The sequence below is a fragment of the Astatotilapia calliptera genome, chromosome 7 (assembly GCF_900246225.1).
Source record: "Astatotilapia calliptera chromosome 7, fAstCal1.2, whole genome shotgun sequence".
In the NCBI taxonomy this organism is placed as follows: domain Eukaryota; kingdom Metazoa; phylum Chordata; class Actinopteri; order Cichliformes; family Cichlidae; genus Astatotilapia; species Astatotilapia calliptera.
This window is the reverse complement of record NC_039308.1, coordinates 7,002,609-7,026,433: the sequence shown is the minus strand read 5'-3', so window position 1 is coordinate 7,026,433 and position 23,825 is coordinate 7,002,609. Positions and strand designations below refer to the sequence as shown.

Below are 23,825 nucleotides of genomic sequence, written 5' to 3'. Positions count from 1 at the left end.
TTGGACACACTGTACTGTTGATCGGCACCCACCTGAGGCTCCAGTGATGTCCATGGCTTTGAGGTTTCTGGCTTTGATAATTGTGATGGTAAGCCTGCCAGCCGTTGGGAGATAGCACAGTGAGAACATCAGCTCTCCAAGGTCCACATTGTCCTACAAACAAATATATTGTGTTCCTATATTAGCACTGCACATCATCAACTTTAATTAACTTTTTAGATTCAACAATACAGTCACAGATGGAACACACAGGGATCTGTATATTGGCAGTTAAGAGGTTTGGTGATAAAATTATACTATATGGGTAACGAAAAGCACAACTGCTGTTAGAACAAACATGAAGGAATAGGAACCAAATAAAAACTAAGAGACATCTATTTCAGGAAACCGATTATGGATAAAAGCAGCTTTGGTTTATAATGAGCAGCACAGTTAAAGCGGATCCAACATGTAACACCAGAGGAACTTCACATATGGATCGTGGCTGAAACGCGGAAGCCTTTCAGAATCATGTCTGGATGATTCATCATTAATCACTAATAACCACGGCATTACTGTATCCCAGTATCAGTCTGTGCTAAAATGTGTGGAATCTACAATCAAGTTTGAGCTACTACTAAGATTATAAAAACGTCACTGCTTCCGCTTCTTATTCACATTCATGCATATGCCAGACTCTTTTCCCAATTAACACATCTGAAAATAACGTGTGATGGTGTGATAGTGAGCAGTGCGTTTACGAGGTACAAGCACTGACAAGATTTATCACAGGGAAACTCTGATTTCTATTTTTATGCCTCCTCTCACATATCTGGCTGGTAGTTAGCTTCATGTTAGGAAACCTTAGAAATTAAGTGATATATTTACAAAAAGGTTTTTTTTTTCTTCAAAAGACTGATTTGCAGTTTTTAAAATAAGAACTAAAAATACAAGTTTCAATGGATAGGGTAGCAAAGCAGGTTAAGAGTGATTAATACAGAGGATACTAGCGATAATGTGTTTAAGATTCGTCAGGAGAAACCAGTCAACTAGAAAGACTTGTTAAAGATGTAGCAGAGACAGTGGAACACCATTGTTTCACTTGGAAATTAATAAGTGCTCCATCGCATACTGTACAAGATGATTTGGAGTCTGATTATGAGAGCAGCAGAAATGCCCATTAAGAAGCTACTGCTCAGAGTCTTCAGCTGAAAATCACTGAAAATCAAATTGAACAAAATGAGTTAATTCATCATAGATGACAGCATATGCATGCCTGCAAGCACACTGACACACACGCGCGCACATGCGTCGTCCAGGACCTGTGACATTCTAAGTGGGCGATGAGTTGATTCATCACACGTGTTGCTGAGGCGAAATCTACCTCCAACACCACATTATTGGTGTAGCTGTGAGCCTCGGGCATTAATGATATGCAGCTTATGAAGCCTTCGAGGTTTAACACACAAATTGGGGCACAAGCACAGGAATGTACACTCTGACACTCACATAAAGGTAAGCGTGTGCGGGGAAGGTAGATCAACTAGCCCTTCAGCTCACTACAGGATAATGTGATTTCCTTCTCCTATTTCACACATACACACACACATACACACATACTAAAGTTTTCAGACTATAGGATGTCGGTCACTACTCTTATGAGCACTCAAATCAAGCCTGCGGTCAAGATTATGGTCACTTGCGCTCGGCCAATGAAATTAGAGTGGTGCTTTAAAGCGCTCCAATAAAGCAGAGAGAGCATATGGACGGTCCATCTTCTCCAATTATAACACTAACACCTGCTCTCCCTCAGGAGCAGCCAGGCTTTATCTATGAGCCTCTCTCTAGCTGTGTCTTTCATAATCACGCAGTCTAACTTGATCACTCTCCTCTCGTTCATCATTCTGCTTCGTCCTTCCACTTGTAGCCGGTCTTTAAAGTGTCATGTTTAACATTCTGATATGATGAAATAAACCACTGTGTTTGATATTTCTTAGACATCCAGACATAAAAAAGCATATGAAGCACTTTCTTTATGTGCTGCACCAAAAAGCAACTTTTTCTACTGGTAATGAGAAGCAAAGAAACATCCATCTATTCGCTTGTGCTTCTCAGGGTTGCTGGAGCCTATCCCAGATGTCTTAGGGTGAGAGGCAGGGTACACCCTGGATAGGTCGCCAGTCTGTCGCAGGGCCAACACATAGACAAAGACAACCATTCATGCTCACATTCACACCTATGGGCAGTTTAGTGTTTCCAATTAACCTATCCTCATTAACTGCATGTCTTTGGACTGTGGGAGGAAGCCAGAGTACCCGGGGTGAACCCACACAAACATGGAAATTAAACTCAGGACCTTCTTGCTGTGAGGCAATAGTACATGCTAACATGTCACCGTGAAAGAACCACGTCTTAAATATATCTTTTATGACACATGGTACATAGACTGGTTCTTATATAGTGCTTTTCTACTCTATCTTGAGCACTTTACACAACGTGTACATTGCACACAGTACTTTTCTGGGTGCTTCCTAACCAACATCCACACTCCGATGGATGCGTTGGAGAGCTACATGGGGTTAGCATCTTGCAGCGTCTTGTACTTGGCATGCAGACTAGAGCAGACTGGGACCGAACCATCAACCGTCCAGTTAGTAGGTGACCTGCTCTACCACCTGGGCTACAGCCACCAAAACAGCACATAGTGGAATGTTAAACAACTTTAAACAATCATTTTGTGCTGTGACAATAAGAGTCTCTGTCAGTTGCTGTTGTTGTGGTAGTAGACCGTACTGTTTGGCTGCCTGATACTGCAGAGCATCACAGAAGTACTGAACAATTGCACTCCAAGGCAATAGAGTTAGTCATTCCATTAGACAAGAAACATATTCCTCTTTTACTTTATTAAGCAGATTTGCTGTTAAATTATTCATCTAAAATAAAGTGGGTGCCCAGAAAATGCTATCCTAATATTTAGGACCTGTAAAGTTCTCATTGCTCAGCCATATATGTATTTAAATAATTTTACAAACGTGAACTGACTTGACAAAGATTTTGTTTTTACTCAACTTTATACGGCCTACCCATTTCACATGCTTTATTGACATAATTGTATTTTGTACTTCTATAAACTGAATCTGACTGCAAGCAGCTGCAATCTGTACTCAGAAATTTCCATTCCATTTGTAGATTGAGAGTAACTTTTTCTACCACTTAGATGCCACTTAGACTGTGAAATACTCCATTCTTCTTTTTTTAACAATCACTGTATCCATGGCAAACTGATTACAGTTTTACTGGCTCATTAGATCTCCACAGCTTTAAACAAAGCTTTCATTCATGCTTCTTCTACTTTAAATTTTACTGACTATATAAAAAAAAAAAAAAAAAAAAACTCTTACGCCCCTGCGGGCGGTTTATCCTTCAAGCTCGGGTCCTCTACCAGAGGCCTGGGAGCTTGAGGGTCCTGCGCAGTATCTTAGCTGTTCCCAGGACTGCGCTCTTCTGGACAGAGATCTCCGATGTTATTCCCGGGATCTGCTGGAGCCACTCGCCTAGCTTGGGAGTCACCTAGTGCTCCGATTACCACGGGGACCACCGTTACCTTCACCCTCCACATCCTCTCGAGCTCTTCTCTGAGCCCTTGGTATTTCTCCAGCTTCTCGTGTTCCTTCTTCCTGATATTGCTGTCATTCGGAACCGCTACATCGATCACTACGGCCGTCTTCTTCTGTTTGTCTACCACCACTATGTCCGGTTGGTTAGCCACCACCATTTTGTCCGTCTGTATCTGGAAGTCCCACAGGATCTTAGCTCGGTCATTCTCCACCACCCTTGGGGGCATCTCCCATTTTGACCTCGGGACTTCCAGGTTATACTCGGCACAGATGTTCCTGTACACTATGCCGGCCACTTGGTTATGGCTTGCCTGCTAGCATCTTGCACCCTGCTGTTATGTGCTGGATTGTCTCTGGGGCATCTTTACACAGCCTGCACCTGGGGTCTTGCCTGGTGTGATAGACCCCAGCCTCTATGGATCTTGTACTCAGAGCTTGTTCTTGTGCTGCCATGATTAGTGCCTCTGTGCTGTCTTTCAGTCCAGCTTTGTCCAGCCACTGGTAGGATTTCTGGATATCAGCCACCTCCTCTATCTGCCGGTGGTACATACCGTGCAGGGGCCTGTCCTTCCATGATGGTTCCTCGTATCCCTCCTCTTTCTTGGGTTTCTGCTGCCTGAGGTATTCACTGAGCACTCGGTCAGTTGGGGCCATCTTCCCAATGTATTCTTGGATGTTCGTTGTCTCATCCTGGACTGTGTTGCTGACACTCACCAGTCCCCGGCCCCCTTCCTTCCGCTTAGCGTACAGCCTCAGGGTGCTGGACTTGGGGTGAAACCCTCCATGCATGGTAAGGAGCTTTCTTGTCTTTATGTCAGTGGCTTCTATCTCCTCCTTTGGCCAGCCTATTACCCCAGCAGGGTACCTGATCACAGGCAGGGCGTAGGTGTTGATGGCCCGGATCTTGTTCTTACCATTCAGCTGACTCCTCAGGACTTGCCTGACCCTCTGCAGGTACTTGGTGGTTGCAGCCTTTCTAGCGGCCTCTTCATGGTTCCCATTTGCCTGCGGGATCCCCAGGTACTTGTAACTGTCCTCTATGTCTGCAATGTTGCCTTCTGGTAGTTCAATCCCCTCAGTTCTGACTACCTTCCCTCTCTTTGTTACCATCCGACTACACTTCTCCAGTCCGAACGACATTCCAATGTCATTGCTGTATAGCCTGGTAGTGTGGATCAGTGAATCGATGTCTCGTTCACTCTTGGCATACAGTTTGATGTCATCCATGTACAGGAGGTGGCTGACAACTGCTCCGTTCCGTAGTCGGTATCCGTAGCCAGTCTTGTTAATGATCTCACTGAGGGGGTTCAGGCCTATGCAGAACAGCAGTGGGGACAGAGCATCTCCTTGGTAGATCCCGCACTTGATGGTGACTATATATATATATATATATTAGGGGTGCAACGATACACAAAATTCACGGTTCGGTTCGGTTCGATACTTTGGTGTCACGGTTCGATATTTTTTCGATACAAAAAAAATGTTCATGCCTTTTTAATTTGTCATTGATTAAAATTATAAATATATATTTTAACTCAAAAGTACAGTTTTTAAATTTAACCCTAACCCTTTGCGTGTTTTTTATTTTGACAGCGAATGCGGACCACTTATGGTTATATAGCTCATCATATTGCAGCCACAGAAATTATTTTGTCCATGAAACCATAAACAGTGTTGAGAAGGTTACTTTTAAAATGTATTCTGTTACAGAATACAGAATACATGCCCCAAAATGTATTCTGTAACGTATTCCGTTACGTTACTCAATGACAGTAACGTATTCTGAATACTTTGGATTACTTAATATATTATCATGCTTTTTACAACTACGTGAATGTACTATTGCTGTGGGATTTATTACTATTACTGAAGGTCCGCGACTCCGAACTGTAGTAAAGGGACCTCTGACTAATACGGCGGGGTCCCTGTCGGCTCGTAGCCGAAAAATAGCTTTACTTTGTTGTGTGGGTCAACTTTTCTTGCGAGAGACAGAGAGAGGCGTTGAAAGACTGCTCCAACGGAACTTATTGTTTTCGGAGGAAAACACGAACACGGTGTACAGTTGAGTCTTAATAGCTTACTTACAACTGGGCTCGTCAGGCACTCTTCTTGGCTGAAGTGGTTATTATTATATTTACATGGTTCCAGCTCCCGTTTTTCCTCGATGACAACTCGTACCTTTCCACTCCCCTTTTTCTCCCTCCTCGCGCTCACAGACCCATAACGTGTATGGCAGTCCATTCTCCCTGCAACACGGACTACACTGCCCATGATGCTACATTCTTTAGAGCTATGCTTGTAGCATTCTGTCTGTTAGCTTAGCACAACAACAACGAAAAGGCGCTCTCTCACCCAGGAAACACACAGTCGCAGAGACAGAGAGAGAGAGCGTCGCCCTGTAACCATGGCAACCGTAACGCTGCCGCCTGGAACAACAGAACGTAGCTGTCAAACAAAACCAAACAGTCCTGACCCGCGACAAAATGAAACAGGAAAGTACCGCAGTGTAATCCATTTATTTCAACAAAGTAACTGTATTCTAAATACCACCTTTTTAAACGGTAACCGTAACGGAATACAGTTACTCATATTTTGTATTTTAAATACGTAACGGCGGTACATGTATTCCGTTACTCCCCAACACTGACCATAAAGCTGCACTTTCTTTTTGCCTTATAGTCTGATTTGTCATAACTTTTCCGTTTTGTGGTAAGCTTTTCTTTGGCTGTCACTTATTCACCCTGACCTGTCTTATTTGGCTCAGCAGAACTAAAATATATATCCTGCTGCTTTTACACACACATTCACATAAGCTCAGCGATTCTCTGCATCCTCTCACATGTTTAAGCTTGCTGCGGGAGATTTCACTCGTCATGTTTGCGTAGTAAGCTAACGATTGATAAGATGATGTCAGAGGAATTGGTGCGCAAATTATCATCACTCACCAATCAGTACTGTCGCTCTCTATACACAGTTCGCGCAATTGCAAAGTGAAAGCAAAAGACAAGCGCAAATTCAAACGCGATTTCAATATGTCACATATTGACAGTGGCTCACTGATGCCAATGACATAATTACCCAGCTACATTTCCGAAAGAATGCAAAAGCATTGACATATATTTTTCCTTCCTACGATAGCCCGACGGGCAGGGCAGAGATAGATTTTGGTAGCCCGACTGGAAAAATCGCTAGCCCCGGGACGTCGAGCTAGCGATTTTGCGAGCCCTGTATCTGATTGAGGAATCACTCATCTTTGGAAAAGAGAGTTTATTACAGAGAAATGGCTCTTTCCAAAATAAAAGCTATACTATACGCTTCTTCTGGGCCATATTCTCAGCAGCATATTAAACATAGCAGGTCCCCATAAGGAGAATCATGTGCTAACGGCTGTCTAAATGACTCGGGTAAAGTTTGTAGCATGCATGCTTGTCGTTTTTGTCTGCTTCCACTTGTCTTTGCACTAGGATGATGTAAATGTGCAGTCATATTCGTTGTGTTCCCACTAGTGCTTTCAGGTTAATCTCGTTGAAATGACCTTAACCACAACACGGCAAATCTCCGTTAACCAGCTACCCCTGATCGTCCCGTGCATGGGGCTAGACGGCCAACACGTTAATGAGCTAACTGCGCTAACACACTAGTTCCCACCCATGTAATTAAGCATTGCGTGGCACATCCAACATACTGTTTTACTTTAGTCCATGACTCGCTTACCTTCAGGGTCATACGTCACATGAAAACCAAAATAATTCCAAACGCCAGATCTGAATGAGGGTGGGGGGGGGGGGGGGGGGGGGGGGGGTTCAATTTGCCATGTTGCAAGGAGAGCTTAACTTCTGTCTGGCTAGCTTGCCCTGTGCTCTTCCTTCTGATGATGCTGTCTGTGTTGAGCGCTCAGCGGATCTGCGCTCGACAGTGCAGCCTAGGCGGAGTAGTCGAACGCAGATTCACTGAGCGTTCAACACAGACAGCATCGTCAGAAGGAAATTTGATAAAATAAATTACAAATGTTGTATTGTTCGATACATATGCGTACCGAACCGAAAGCACTGTATCGAACGGTTCAATATCGATACGAATATCGTTGCACCCCTATATATAGAGAGAGAGAGATACATATATAGATATGTCAATGAATCATTGCGTTAAGGTTATTGTGCTCTGTAATGGGAGGTTTTCGGTTTCCCCAATTCTCTTTCTTCTCTCCCTTTATCTCCTTACTCAATTACTACTCTCAGGGGTAGTAATGGGTCAGGTTCTTTGGATGGCCTGCCCTGTGAGTAGTGGGGTGCTGGGCTCTTTAGCGGTCAAACTCAAGCTATGCCATATTTAAGGACCAGGTGGTGCTCATATTTCTTGCCAGATCATTATTGCCTATGGTGGTGATCGGGCCCTCTGCTGTAAATCAAGTTTTCCTTGTGTGTGTTCGGTCTGAGACCATGCTCTTTTGTCTCCTTCCCAGTGATACTTTGAAGAACAACAGCTGAAGACAGAGTCCTCCATCTTCCCCAGCCTGAAAGATCTCTAGTTTCTCTCTGCCACACTTACCTGCTTAACTCCAGCCAGTCACCTTCTTTTTGGAGGAAGATGTGCTTTGCTCACTTGCCTGCCTGCTCTCTTCTGCTTATTCATTTCTTTCTCTTTCCCTCTGGACTCCATTGGCTGCCTGTATACTCCCCTGCAGTCAGCTGCTAAAGATAACCAAGTACTTCATACTCACGTGGATCTCAGCTAACTCCTGTTTCCCTCTCCGACAGGAAACTTTGACCCATTCCTATAGAGCAGCACTTACCCGATTCGGTTACTTTGATTAATTATTTGGTATTGTTGCTGTAATAATGATCTGTAAACTGACGTAAGAGTCCTCCTTTTGAGTCTTTTTTCCAATTCATTATGACAGAACGATTTGGCCATGCGTGCAGCTGTGTCCCATGTCATGTTGTTGGTTGGCCAACACGAGCAGATTCAGAGCTTGTCAGCTGAGCAGCTACAAGTAGTCCACCAATGGCTCAAATGAACAGAAAGAAATGGCGAAATAAATGAAATGAACAGTGCAATTCAAATCATGAGCTGACACAGCCTTGCCCCACTGAACCCACAGGCACGCCTCAGATGGTTGAAGCTGAACCCCTGCCCTCCATCTGTTCCATGTCCTGAGCCCTTTGGAAGTCATTTGGGTTATTGTGGATGGTTTCTGTTGCAATGGTTACTGTTGTTTAGCTAAACATCTTGCTCCTTTACAAATGACCCCTCTTAAATGCACCACTTAATGAGGCTCTCTTGTGGGAAGAATCTTACCCAAACAATAACCCTGTTGAGCCCTTCATTTATGAATGATTTGTGGAGGATTCAGGATGGTTTTTGACCATCCTTTTCATGAGGAAGAGGCAGCAAGGAGGGTTTAAAATTTATGTCAAGTAAGTGAAAGTGTGCAGCAATTTCTGTTGAGTTTTGGATGCTGAAACGAGAGTATATGTTCTATCAGGTATGAGCTATCTTCTCAAGGTGACCCTGCCAGTTTGGATCATTTAATCTCATTAACCATAAAAGTTAACTATCACCAGCAGAAGCAGGTTCTGGAGAGAAACCTTAAATTCCAGTTATCCGCGGTTCCTACCACCTGATCCTCTCTAACTTCCACTTCCGGTGTCAGTGGACAGGATCATTCTGAGGAGTCAGTGCAGCTCAGCCGTGCTTAAACTAACTTTGCAAGAATTGCAGAAAAGGATCAAGGCTGAAGTCTGCATCTACTGTGGCCAACCCGGCCATTTCATTAGCCCCAGGAGGCCAAAAGAAAATGCCTCCCAGGAGAAGTGGGGATGTTGGTGGAAAGCACCCAATTTAAAACTGTTTCTAAAATGTTGTTGCCAGCATCCTTCTGTTTTATTCAGGATTCTGTGACTTTCCAAGCTGTAATTGACTCTGGAGCTAAACAAAGCTTGTTAGACAGTCAATTTATTCAGAAACTTGGAATACCACAAAGCTATTAACCACTTTTCTCTGGTCAATTGCTATCCCTGCCAGTTCCTAGTCACTCTCTGTCACACATAGCTCTGGATCTTTTTACTGGTCTGCCCTCCTCTGAAGGCAACTATATAATGCTCACCCTTATCAATAGATTTTCTAAAGCTGCTCCTTTTATAGCATTACCCAAGCCCCGTTTGACCACAGAGACTGCTCAACTACTTGTCCAGCACGTGTTCTCCCATTTCTGTTGATACAGTATCAGATAGAGGCCTTCAATTAATCTCCTAAGTAGGGAAGACTTGTTGTGGGGCATTTAGACCTAGTGTTATTAGCTTGTCTTCAGGGTTCCATCTCCAATCAAGCAGCCAAACTAAGAGACCAAATCAGGAGTTAGAAGTTGGATTACGTTGTCTTGTTTCTTCAAATCCTACCTCCTGTATTAACTATCTAACTTGGATTAAATATGCTTTTAACACTTCCACCTCTGCAGTTACTGGAAGCTCTCCTATCAAGACCTCTTTAGGGTAACAACCCCCTTTGTTTCCTGCCCAAAACTCATGGTCCCTTTGAGCCAAGAAATTGTTTTCCTTTTAGAGATGTGGGCTGGGTTACCTTCGCTTCAGTGATCACACCTGTTGCCCGTTCCTGTTCCTGCAGAGGAGTACCCGAGTCTGTTATTCCAACCTTTCATTAGATGTTAGATGTTTCTTGTTTCTGGAATAAATATCTGTAAACTGCCACAATCTGATTGTGACAAATTCTCTGTGTACTATATGCACTGCAGTGTTATTTATGATTACAATCAAATTTTCAAGATTTTTCTTTTCTTTTTCATCTTTTCAGTTTGAATAGTAAAAGAAATGAAAACTACAAGGACCAAAAAGTAAGCATCAGAGCATTTGACTCCCTTAAACACTGGAAATCCTGTTACATGAGAGCCAGTCAGAAGTACAATATATCTGCCTGGATGAACATGGTGGAAATAAATAAATCACTGACTAGGCTGAACTTCAGCTGCATAAATAAATACACCCTGGCAGAATCAGGTTAGGCAAAAGGATCCTTCATAACGTCCAGTCGAGTAAGACTAGTGTAAGACTTTAATCTGTAAAGAAGCAAACTAAATCCATTGCAACTTATAAAGGAAAAGTTGCTCTGTCACATGGGTTCCAGCAGAGATGCATCCATAGATCCGAACATTTCTTCCTCTGGCACACTGTGCATAAAATGCATGCTTACTCTAGTCAATCTAAGATTAACAGACTGATTTGCCCATTCCTAACTTTTTTTGCTCTCTCTTTGCTTCTTCAGCCTAATGACTTGTGAGTTAATTGTCCAATTACCTCTGAGATGTTAGTACTAGAAAGTCCATATTACCTTTTATAGCCACTACGTTACAGCTTTGGCGATTTAGCTTTTTACCCTCTTTAACCCTTTAAGACCTACCATAGAACCAAGCCCGCCAGAGCTTATATTATATTTTTACATGCTGTGGAGCCATTTTTGGGAGCATTTCAAGTTGCTATACATCATTACAACCATTACATCCTAAATTTTAATAATATGTATGCATTAAGTGCATAGTAATTACATAAATTGCAAAAAAGTGCAATAAACTACAAAAAAATTGAAAATCGTTTTGTTTTTTTTAAACATATATTTCTAGTTAGAGAAATTTAAGAGGCTTATCCCTCAAAACTGTAAATACAGAAAAGTTGCACAAAATAGTTTCCTACCACAGGAAATTTATTTTGAGTGTCTTCATAGTTTTATTTTTGAAAAACACCAATTTTTATACACTGCAGGAAAAACGAAAATAAATATTATAGTGCAAAAACAGCATATATATCAAAATAAAATATTTCCAGCAGTGCAATATGAGTCCTAAGCATCCCAGAATCAACACAGAAAGTCATAAAGTCAAACATAACTTTTAAAAACACCAGTATAGGCTCATGAGTATGGAACGCCAGGACTGCCATAATGAATTAATTAAATACACCATTAAATAATTAATTAAATGTGGCAATAATTAATTAAAATTGGAATTAATTAATTAAATAAATAGTTATGACACATGTAATTAATTAATTATTGACACATTTAATTAATTATTTATGTATTTCACATTTTAATTAATTATTGACACATTTAATTAATTATTTAATGATATATTTATTTATTTCATTTTGGCAGTCTTGGCGCCTGGCTCTCATCATGAAATAATTTTATCTGTCAGCCTCACCCATCAAACTCAGGGGGCGGGGTTAACGCTGATCGAGTCAAAACCATTGCTTTGGCCTGGTGGCCATTGTTTCTAGCACACAACAACCGGCATGTGGAAGCTAACAGAACTGAGCTTTGAAAAACCCTGTTTGTGTGTTACCAAATACCGTTTTAATATTTTTTTAGCCGAGAATGTAGTGGTTTAATCTTCATGTGTCTGGTCGGTTTGTCAAGATACAGCCTCTTTGCAAAAGTGTTTCGATGATTTCGGAGATGTCTGCCCAGTCTCACGGCAAAGCGTGGGATAGACCCGCTCGCCTCACAAGCAATCCCACCGACAAAGCGCAGGCCCCGGTACACAGCTGTAGTAACCCCCGCTGACTTCTTTTACTGAGGTTATATTTATCGATGTTTTATTTCCTGATGTTCTTATGTGTACTACGTGTTTCAGTCGCCAATTCTGAATTATAACTAACATTAAAAACATGTTTAAGGAGGAGAGAGAGCAAATAAATCTGTTTAACATCTGATCTTTGGGTTTTTGTTCAGTAATCAGCGTGACCTGTGTATAAACACATAAAAGAGATAACGTTGGTGTTTCCGTCATGTAGTAACTGCTGGCTTTAACTGTACGAAGGTTGTTCGACACTATGAAACACATACAGACTTCATGATGTTCGGCTAATATTTTTATTGTGAATATTAATCATGCTGACCTCGCTCTGTACACCACGCAGTGAGGTCAGCATATCCACGATATCCTCAGCTCCATGAGTTAACACAAAGTTTCCCAGCTGACTATCTAACTGCCAACTATTCCAGAGACGTGAAAATATACAGCATAAAGAAAAGTGTAAGAGACTCAGCAGCAGATTAGAATAACAGTTATACATTTAATAAATCACCAAATGAATCCAAGAAACGAGCAAACCTGTTCCGACAATTTGAATTTGTATTCCCTCAGCTGCAGACTCGCTGCTGTTTAAATGTTTGAAAAGGAAGATTAGATATAAAAAACGTCAAACATAGACTCAGTCTGCCTTCACATTTGATATGAGGCCAGCACGTATAGTGGCCTCAGCAGGCTATTACTGAAATACACGTGCTATATCATAAACTATGATATAAACAGGGAGGTCCTATTAACATGTTTAGTTTTAAAGGACACCTTCCTGCCTTTAGTCTCATTCATGAGCAGTATTAGTTTTCTTCTAACATCCAGAAGTCTGCACAATGTGTTTCATAGTTTGTAACAAGCCTTTGACAGGTAAACATAACATGACCGAAAAAAAAAAAAAAAGAAAAAAAAAAGAGAGAGAGTGTCTCCATAAGAAGAGAAAATTCTCTCAATTATGGAGACAGGCAAATGGTTCATTTATGTTTGATGTGTGTTTATTCCTCCCTAAATATCGTCGGTGAAGTTCGCCATGCATGTCAGATTTTCCTGCGCATTTTTATACCTCTGCCAACAGAGAGAGAAAAAAAATCACATTCTAACAGACAGCTGGTGCTTAGAATACAGTTGAATAACTATTAAAAAACAGATGATATTTAGATGATAGTTCAGTCTAACACATGTGCCAGTGAACCATTAAACGTCTGTGAAACTATGCAGTTATGAAACGTAACTTTAACCTCAGCCAAACCGATTTGCTCAGTTGTAAATAAAACAGCGAAGTAAACGTGACCCGACAGACAGAACCTGAGTGAATGAAGTCCAGCGTTTAACCACTGAGAGCTAAAACTCAGCTGAGGTTTGAAAGCTGTGTGCCGGTGATTGGACATCAGCCGCTGATAAAGCTGTTCGCCTATAAAGTGCTCTGTAAGGAAACAAGCTCCAGCAGCTCTGCGCTCGGGGAAAACACTATATTTACTTATCTTGTGCAGAAAAATGCGCTGACATTGCGTTATATCGAGCACCGGCTGCCCAGTTAAACTGTGACTATCACCAGGTAACTAGGCGTGTTTCTTGAATTAGCAGCAGGTGTTAAACAGCTGACAGATGAGGAGGAGGATGCATGCAGGTAAACTGAGGGTCTGTTGAGCTGATCGCTGGTTTCGTGAGAAAAATGTCAGCTCGTTCTTTATGTTACAGAAGCACAGAGACACAAGACCAGGCGGAAAGAGACGATCGTTCGGTGAAAATGAGAATCTGCGAATGCAACATGTGGAACACGGAGAGTGGAATATGTAAACAAACCGGTTAACGTAACCCCCTCGGTGCACTCTGCATGCTAACTGTTAGCAGAGCTAGTGAAATCTCTGAAAACATCTGAGCACTTTTGCAAACATGTTCTATGTTGACAACCTGACCAGACATACGTCGCGACATTCGCGGCTAAAACACTGTTAAAAGTGTAGCTGGTGACAGAAAAACGGGGTATTTTAAAACTACACCACCACCACTGCTGCTTGTGATTTGATCTGCATTCTGGGATAACTGGCTGCCCCAAGTCTACACAAGCAATCGATTTTCTAGGATCGACCTGTTTTGACTTACTTTGCACGGCAACCAATCAAATGTTAGAGAAGCTGCATGGGCAGCGTTAACCCCGCCCCCTGAGTTTGATGGGTGAGGCTGACAGATAAAATTATTTCATGACGAGAGCCAGGCGTCAGGACTGCCAAAATGAAATAAATAAATATATCATTAAATAATTAATTAAATGTGTCAATAATTAATTAAATGTGTCAATAATTAATTAAAATGTGAAATACATAAATAATTAATTAAATGTGTCAATAATTAATTAATTACATGTGTCAATAATTAATTAAAATGTGAAATACATAAATAATTAATTAAATGTGTCAATAATTAATTACATGTGTCATAACTATTTATTTAATTAATTAATTCCAATTTTAATTAATTATTGCCACATTTAATTAATTATTTAATGGTGTATTTAATTAATTCATTATGGCAGTCCTGGCGTTCCATACATGAGGCCCTGACGGTAATAAAAACTACATTTCCGCAAAAATTGCGTCACTTCCGGTTTCGGGCAGGTCATGGCGGACATGCGATAGTTCGCGCTGACATCTATTCCAACGTAGGAAGTGTTATGAACAGCTGATCGGATCGGCAAGGCGTGTTTCTGGAATATTATGTTTTTGTTGCTGCAAGCGCTTTTTATGCAGTTTTTGCAAAGCTTTATGTGGAAGGAAACTGTGACCGAGGACAAGCTGATGGCATAAGATGTAAGTACAACTCCTCCAGTTTCATATGCAAAAAAAATTATTGCGCTAGCTCACATGGTTGCAGAGCTACCGGGATTTTAAAGTAGTTGCACAAAACGGAGCGTGCCCGCTCTGATCGGTTTTAAAGGGTTAACAGGATATTTTAGAGGGTAAAAACGTCTGCTGAGAATAGAGGACTTGGAATGCCAATATCCTATCTGCTCCTCTGAGGAAAGACTGCTATTATATATATATATATATATATATATATATATATATATATATATATATATATATATATATACATACACACTGAATAGGATATTATTTGTTTCCTATGACCTTCATTGGTGTCTGAACAGGACAAGCAAGCCTAGATTTCACCTGCATGGAAAGGGTTTGAACATTAAACCAGGTGAGGATAGATACATACCTTTCAGGTCAATCACATACACTCTCAGCGTTTTTAGCAAGTACACGTTTTGAGTGCATGCATGAACATGAAGTAGAATTTACCAGTAGTTGTTTGCTTTGTATAACAAGCTACTGAACAGTTTGGGGGGCATTTCATACTCTTATTGTCTCAATATAAATACATTGTACATGTACGTATAAAGCATATACCTTTACAGCAAGACTTAAGAAACGTAGAAATCTTATAATGAATCAGGAAAAATGCCATTATTATGGATAAAGGACCTTGTCGGGAAATGGAAAGCTCCTTTACTGAATTAACAACACACACACTCACACTTTGAATGTACATGCTGACCCCATTCATCATTGTCCTAATTACAGGCCAAGCAGATTGCAGTCAATAGTATTGACTGGCCCTGCAGACGCTGCAGGTTACAGTGGCTCTGAGCTCTTTATTGTCCTTGCTGTCCCCAAAAATCTTTCGCTAAGAAGAAAGAGGACAGAGACGTCTATATGGCAAAAAGTCATCTGCTGGAAAGCAAATAATTCAAGGAAGCTGCATAGCTCAAGGGAGAAAATGCAGATAACATATAGAAAGGGCTTGTCAAGGTTTTGAGTCCCCAACCCAGAATTTTGAGTTTTCTTGGGCTTTAAATTTTTTTCTACTTTTTGGTTTTGTTCTTAGTTATTTATTGTTTATATCAGATTTTCTTCTTCTTTCGGAACTCGAGTCTTAGCTCTTTGTTCCAGTTTATGTTTCCATTAGTATAGTTTAGCTGGACAACATGAATTTTCAAAATCTTATTACATTTAAATGTAAAGGTAATAGTGGGGTGGCTGTAGCTCAGGAGGTAGAGCAGGTCACCTACTGACCAGTTCAATCCCTGGTTAGGAAGCACTCAAAGTTTAGAAGAAAGTGAATGTGGCATGTTGTATAGAGCGCTTTGAGTACTTTGAGAGAGTAGAAAAGCGCTCTATAAAAATAATGTAAGGTAAAGACCCAACAATAATATAGAGAAAACCAACAATCATAAGAGCATGTGGCAACAGTGGGAAGAAAAAACTTCCTTTTAACAGGAAGAAACCTACGGCAGAACTAGGCTCAGGGAGGGGCGGGGCCATCTGAGTTCAAGGTGAGGGTGGGATCCAGAAATAAATAATAACTTATGATTAAATGCAGAGTGGTCTGTAAACACATAGAAAGTGAAAAGAGATGAGTAAAGACAAAACTCCCAAAATAACTGAAGCAGTTCAGTCAGTAAGCTTTTAGTTTTAGGACAATGTTATGCAGAACTTCCTTTTCACCCATTTGGTAATCCACTGATGAAAACGAAAAGTATGCGTCTTGATATATAATCTGGCCATTTTAACCTTTTCCTAATTCATCATCGCTAAAATCCCCGTATGTATAATATCTTTTTTTTAATATGACTGAAGTCCTTTGCAGTGCTACTGAAAAATAGAGGACAAAGTGAAGCTGCATTCCTTCCTGTGCCAGCAAAGCATTCCAGAGTAGGATTTCAAAAGCTGCTCCAGTAATTAATCACATTAACAGCAACAACAACAACATAACAAGTGTTATAACTCTGACACAAATTCACAAAACATCTTTCTATTACTTGCTTGGGGCTATAAAAACTCTAGAAATATGTTAATTTTAATTAAAAATCAACATGCTAGAGTAACAGGTTCAAGATCTTGAGAATTTGCTTTTATGCCTAACCTTATATACATAACCATAACTTATAGACATCATGGCTCTGATGTCTATAAGCATGCAACTCAGAAACATGTATGCATTAGAGTCCAGTGCATATGGCCTGCAATGGCTAGGGGTTCATTCACTGCCAAGAGCCATGATTAATGCACAGACCCTGTGAGAAGACCAACACGGGGTCCCAATCTGTAACCTCAAGGGAGGTAACCTAGTTCTGCTGGGGATAGTGAAAGAGGTAATAGAAACTTTATATTTTTCTTTAGACCTCCCTCATAGACCTAAAATCCTGAGACGCTCACATGGCTGTGCAGACACAAATCTGAGTAATCAAACTGGTTCTCTGTAAAAATAAGAGAGAACAATCATTATCTATGTATTTTGTGCATGCATATAAAAACATGGGATTGTTTTAACAGATTTCTGGGCTTTGACTGCTTTCTGGAAACAGAGAAGCACAGTTACACGTGTAACCTCGTTTATGGACGCCTAATCTGAAGGCTAAGAGAGACTCAAGTTACAGTTTGGATTAACGTTACTTGCTGTACAAGCCGTCAACGTCATATTTTTTAATTTTTTACAAAATTGACATGAATGCAGCAAAATAAAAATAAAAGACCTGCCGAGCAACTTTACAAAAATCCTTTTTAATCCTGTGAAATTTAACCAGCTAAAAGTCAGATTGGGTCATATTAAGATATATGGAGAAAATACTTTGAAAACATTTACAAAATGTTCAGCATGCAACTCAGCATGATCTCGCTCTCTTCCTGTTCTTGTCACATTAAAAAAATAGAAAATGCGGTTTCCACTGTAAATTGATAGAATAGTGTATAACTATGATTTCCTAGTGATAAGCAAGAGTGAGATAGTTTTACCCTCTCTGTTTACCCACTGTGTGACAGTGGCTCTCAGAGAGTTGAGTCAGTGGACACAATATAAACTATGTGATGGAGGCCTTTGTGTTTAAATGTATCCATTTACCAGTTGATTTCATTCATTTTCTAGAGGCTGACATGTCCGTTGTTTTACGTGTGTTGAGTGTGATCTTTTTCATAGTACCAGGGCTCTTTCTGGTCTATTCTTGACTTGATGTGACACAGGTTAAAAATATACTTCAGTGATAACCAAACTCAACCTAATAACGACCACATACAGCTTCACCAATCCAAACTATCCATCTGCCAAAGTTGGTGTTCTTGTTCAAAAAACCCATTCACCAATTCAAAAAATAGAAAGTGACTTCTAATTCAGCCTTGCAGCTTGAAGTACAGGTGATTCAGTCAAATAGAACCTGTATTAATGGCACTGTTTCATTATAACTAAAGTTCACGTATGATTGAGTTTGACATCTTGAACTATACTGTATATCCTCTTGCTTAAAACGAAAATAAAGGTAAAGGTAAACTATGCAGAGTTGGAGATGTCTGTCAGTGTCCATTTTTATCTATGGTGTTAAGGTGGATGGTTAAAAAGGCATTATATCTAGAAAGTGGACGCCTTATGACTTGGACATACAAGAGAGGACAGCTATACATCACATATTGAAAGTCTCAGAGGAGGGCCTGACCCAATTAGACTGACCTTATTTAGTTGGCAATGCTGTTGAGTCTGCGCAGTGTGGAAACAATATTTGTGAACCAACGAGATTAGTATGTGTGTGTTTATGAGGTGGGAGTGTTGTCCCACTGCGTCTTCACATCACTGTAGTTAACGAGGCACAAACAGGTCAGAACTGGTTTAACGCTGGCCCAGCTAACGATCATTTTCTCTCTTTGAACTTAATTAGTTGATGAGGAGCAGCTGCGTTGGCCTTGTAAGTTTCAAAGCCTCAAAATTAGGCTGAGTGGTGGTCACAATCCTGACACTTTGGCACACATGTTCATATGCACTGTATTTGTCAGATGCTTTTCTAAAGACGTGCAAACGTATGGGCCTCTTTTATAAACAGAATCACAGATAAAAGCAGGAACACAAGTCTAACACCATCTTCAGCTATGTAAACACTCTTAATTAATCATTTGCATGTAAAATGCTGCTTGCAACAGTTATTAGACAAGGGAACAGAAACAACAAAGAAAAATCACAATTGCACTGAATGCTCAATTGATACAGGAGTTGCATAATAGGACAAAAGGACATGTTCTGTTTGGTGGACACTTTGGTTCTGGAATTGCAATCAGGGCAAAATCTACTAAACTGAAAAATGTAACTCACACTATCATGTCTTTGGTTTCAGAGCAAAGGGCTGCGGCAAGAGGTAAGGGAAAAAGTAAATGGTTTGACTACAAATGCATCAGCAAGGTACCTCAACAACTAATATCAAGGCACTTCATTACAGAAATGTTACAGTAAACAGTTTACGAATAGTTAATAAGAGGGGTTTAAAGCATTTCTGCACAAGCATCACTTTTCACACCCAGAAGCTACAGCCATCGTTTACCTGCCTGAGTGCATCTATTCAACTTGGCGCACAACAACCTCTACACTCGTATGGTAACAGTGAGGCGTTGCTAACTGAGCTAAATGCAAACATCATCATGCAAGCAAGCTTACAATGACAACTGATTATGTTTTGCAGGTGTATAGCATCACCGCCATGTTGGTTGCGTGTTTTATTGTGCTAAACACAAACTATTTCTGTACGACTAATGGATATGTCATTACAAAGACAAAGCACAGAAAACATCGACTGCATCCATAATCAAGAGCCTTGGCCTATTTTTTATTCTGTAAATTGTTTACAGGCTCAAAACGAAATTAATTATTCCACCCTTGTCCTTGACTCACTTGTCTACCTGACTTCAGCATCTCTTTGTTCAAATGGCCTAATTACAGCAGCGTGACTAAGACTAATATGAAGATAAAGTCTGATACCAGCTTTAAATAAAACACGGAATTTCTCATTTGGAGTTTTTACTCTGCTAAATCTATTTGCATATCTCACCAGCCTAAAAATCAGATTATACACTAGTTTGTTTTGAGTATGTTTTGAGGAATAAATGCTATGATTTCTGTTCAATGATTAGTGTAAGGCTTAACTTCTAAACTTCCGTACACAATGAAGCAATGCTTCACTTACAAATGACTAAATATGCAGAACGGTCTTTTAATCCTAGTCCGCCCATTACGATTCCATAAACAGATTACATTTGCTCATAATCAGTGTGATCTGACACTATTTGCCCATAAACAACAACAAAAATGTCTATCCCATACTGTAACTCTTGTTCAACAAGGAGGGAAGATATAACAAATTCCCTGATAGGAGGATCTAACTTCCTAACTGAGTTACTCTGTGTACCAATGCTGTAGATTTATTCCAGTGAATAATGTAATATAGACAGTGTCACTGTATCTCTGTCAAACCGACCCTAATCTTATGTGTAGATCTGGGTCACTACCCCCAAGTGTTCCCTACTGGTTTCATTAAACATTAACTGTGTCTAAGTATATTTTTATGTCTTTGCCTCTTGAAACCACAGATGAGTTCCACTTGGAGGGGAAATGAGATACAAGTCCGCTGACTTATCTCCTTCCCTCTGCTGTTATAACAGGGTTTTACAGGAGTTCTTGCTCTTTTTGATTGTTTGAGCAGATTTGTTACAGACTGAAAAAAAGACAAGGGATTTTGGGAGCTACAGATAGTGTCGGTCTCGCCATCAAGTCTCATGGTACTGACAATAAATAATAAAACGTTTAGTAAATGTAATAAATGTGGCCTTAATATGACGAAGAGAGAGTAAAATGGACAGTCAAAGAGTGTAAAGAAGCTAGTTCTCACCGAGGTTACATATTGTATGTTCCGGCACAGTTTTGTCTCCCGGGGAAAGTCGGAAAGATCCAAGAAGTTGTCCACCACCACTTGGCCAATCAAATCATGGCGAGAGAACCTGTCAAAGTCGTAAATACTGAAGTGTAGCTTACGATTCGACAGATCTGCGTACGCCACAGGAAAGAGGAACACTTCATCAAAAACCGGGTTGAGTGTCTTCCGGTGCACCTTGGTCTGGTGCTTGGTTTTGCGGTCGGGCAGCAGGTAGATTTTGACGTAAGGATCAGAGGTCCCTGAGAAATCCTTGGCAGGAAGGTCCTGGGCCTTGTGGATCTTCACGATCAGCTGCTCCAGGTCAAAGTCAAACTTAAGGATAAAGTGAAGGCGCCCACAGTTAGAGGTTCTATGGCCATCTTCTGCATCTATTGAGCGCTGCTTGTAAAGTTCTGGTTTGATCCGACCCAAACCAGACAAAGACTCCTGGCGCTGGAACTGAGCAGGGTTGAAGTCGGGATTGGATAAGTTCATTTGACGACGGAAGGAGTTGTGCCTGTAACAAAGTGGTGTAATTGGAAGGTATATAAGGCAATTCAAATTATTCAGCAAATATATTCTTAAATCTTTGCATCTACTGTGTTCTCTAGCAGCTGAGGCCTGTACTACAAAGTAGGATTTTGGGTTTAACAGGCTAACTTAAGGTCTAACCCTGCATTTTCAGTGTTACAAGATTGGTACAAATTTTCCTTGATAACTTATACTGCACATGTAAAATGTTCTGGAGGGAGTTATTTTTGAGAAATGAGAGCAAAATATAAAAAACTAAATATTGTCACCGTTCCTTAAAGATTCCAAAGATATAGTTTCACTGACAGTAATAGGTCCTGTAGTTCTGACAAACTATTGTTCCCAGATACGCATCAATAAATATTAAAAACACCTTTATTTCTATGCTAAGGATGTCGTAGTGTAATCACAGCTGATGTGAAGCTTCACCTGGCATTAGTTGAATGAATGATGTCACGTTGGAAGTTAACATTTGGTATGAAAGAACCAACAGGGTAAGTGAAAAAGTTAAGAAAGTTAAGAAAAAGATATCCTGGATATCCCGAACTTGCTTTGTAGCACACATCCCTGATGTATACTGTCACTTTCCTAATTAAGAATCTCTGAACTCTGTCTGTCATCTGTATTTAACCTGTCAGCAACACTAAATACTGGACAACAGTTTTAAGAACTACTTACCGTACAGAAGAGGTAGGTTCAGTAATCTGTCTCTGAACCCTGTCCCTGGCCAGAGTGTGAGCATGGTTTTTCTCCACCTTAGTTTGCGTCTCCAGTGGGATGTCAGGTGATGTGTGGCTTATCTTCAAGGCCGACTCCGGGACAGGCACACCCGAAGGGGGCCCCGAAGGCTCCTTCACACAGCCATCTTCACTGTATTCCCTTTCCTCCCCGTCCACCTGCACAGCACACATCAGTGTCTGCATTACTGCATGCTATTAAAAAAATATAATGTGGGAATGCTTAGTTGGACTGTTAAATTAATTTCTTGGCTGTATTTTTAAACAGAAGTGCCTTAAACCTGAAATGCTTCCACCTCTTTAAATACTTGAGTCATTATCCTTTTTCTTATTTTAAGATAAAAAAAATTTTAAAAGACATGTACTTTTTTGAAACATGATGTGTTTCTGTTGTAGACTTATTCCTGTAGCGTGACTGCCACTAATCATGGTTAAAATGTTATAATATGAAGCTCTAAAGACTGCCCTTCTTGGAAAATAAGTAAAAAAAATAAGTGCATGGCAACAATCAAATAAAGAGATTGATATCTGCAAGGTTGTTAGCTTAGCATTAGAACTAGATGAAATGAAAAATAGGTCAAGGACAGTCCAGTAAGTCTTTCCTAAGTTTCTGGGATCTTATCATCGATGTAAAGTTGGCAGACAACCACCAAAAAAGAAGCAAATCTTTTGACTGTAGCTTTGATTGATTAAGCAAACAATTGTTTTAGCTTCCCTTTGCGCTAACATAGCTCAGACGACAAACACTCAGGATGAAATTTGTACACAATTTGAAAGTAGTGGTGGCAGTGTACTCGCACCAGTACAATGCCAAGTAGAAAACCCCAGTCAAATAGAAAATACACATTATAAAAAGGGCTTCCTGTTTGTGTGTATAATTATACATAGTTCAAATAGCACAACTGCTTGAAACAGATGCAAAATTATGTTACTAAGTTCTCTCTTTAAGGCCATTAATAGAGAACAGGACATTTTGGATCACTCTGGGTGATTAGATCTTTAGTCATGTAAAAGTTGAGTAGAGCTGGAATTATTTTAAGTGAAAAAACTCTACAGACCAAGAAGAATGATAAGGTTACACTGCCCAGTCCCAACAGCTTCAACAAGCCCAACAAAACATTCAAAAGAGCAGACTCTCAGAGACACTGCTTCTTGTACCTGTGCATGACACGTGTGCTTCTTCGTTAGCACCAATGTTAACAGGTTAGTCTCATGTGAGTTGTTTGTTTTGTAGAGATTGGATGTGACACATTTGTCAGCAAAAGTAGACCACAAACCACTTTTCATAGTCATATCTATATCATGGCAATAGCATTACATAATTTATGCTTTTCATTACATTTTTAATATCTAGAATATATAAGAAGATAGCTGTAGCCCTGAACCGTTTTATACATTACCTTGGGTATCTGCATTCTCACGCAAAAATTCCAACATAGTATAGTTAGTTATATAGTTATAGAGAAAGTTGGATGGGTTTATAAAGGGTTTTCAACTTTTCCAGCTTATCTGTCTATTGCCAATGTGCAAAAAGTACAGCAGTTGCACTGATCCCAGAACCTGGGTATTTCCATTCCATGCCACATGTGAGCTGGTGTCACACAGTGGAAATTTGTGTATATCTTGTATATGGGTTTTATTCTGAT

General features: G+C 40.3%; 1 protein-coding gene across 2 annotated transcripts in view; it reads right to left on the bottom strand.

Annotated features, from left to right (window-relative positions):
• The window catches only part of syt9b (synaptotagmin IXb), a 64,824-nt gene that overhangs the window by 8,111 nt on the left and 32,888 nt on the right, over window positions 1-23,825 (bottom strand). For both annotated transcript variants that reach the window (XM_026172773.1, XM_026172774.1), the window contains 3 exons: window positions 22,121-22,338; window positions 20,888-21,428; window positions 33-153 (listed from right to left, as the gene is read on the bottom strand). In XM_026172773.1, the coding sequence (XP_026028558.1) occupies window positions 33-153; window positions 20,888-21,428; window positions 22,121-22,338 (880 nt within the window). The remainder of the gene's footprint in view (window positions 1-32; window positions 154-20,887; window positions 21,429-22,120; window positions 22,339-23,825) is intronic.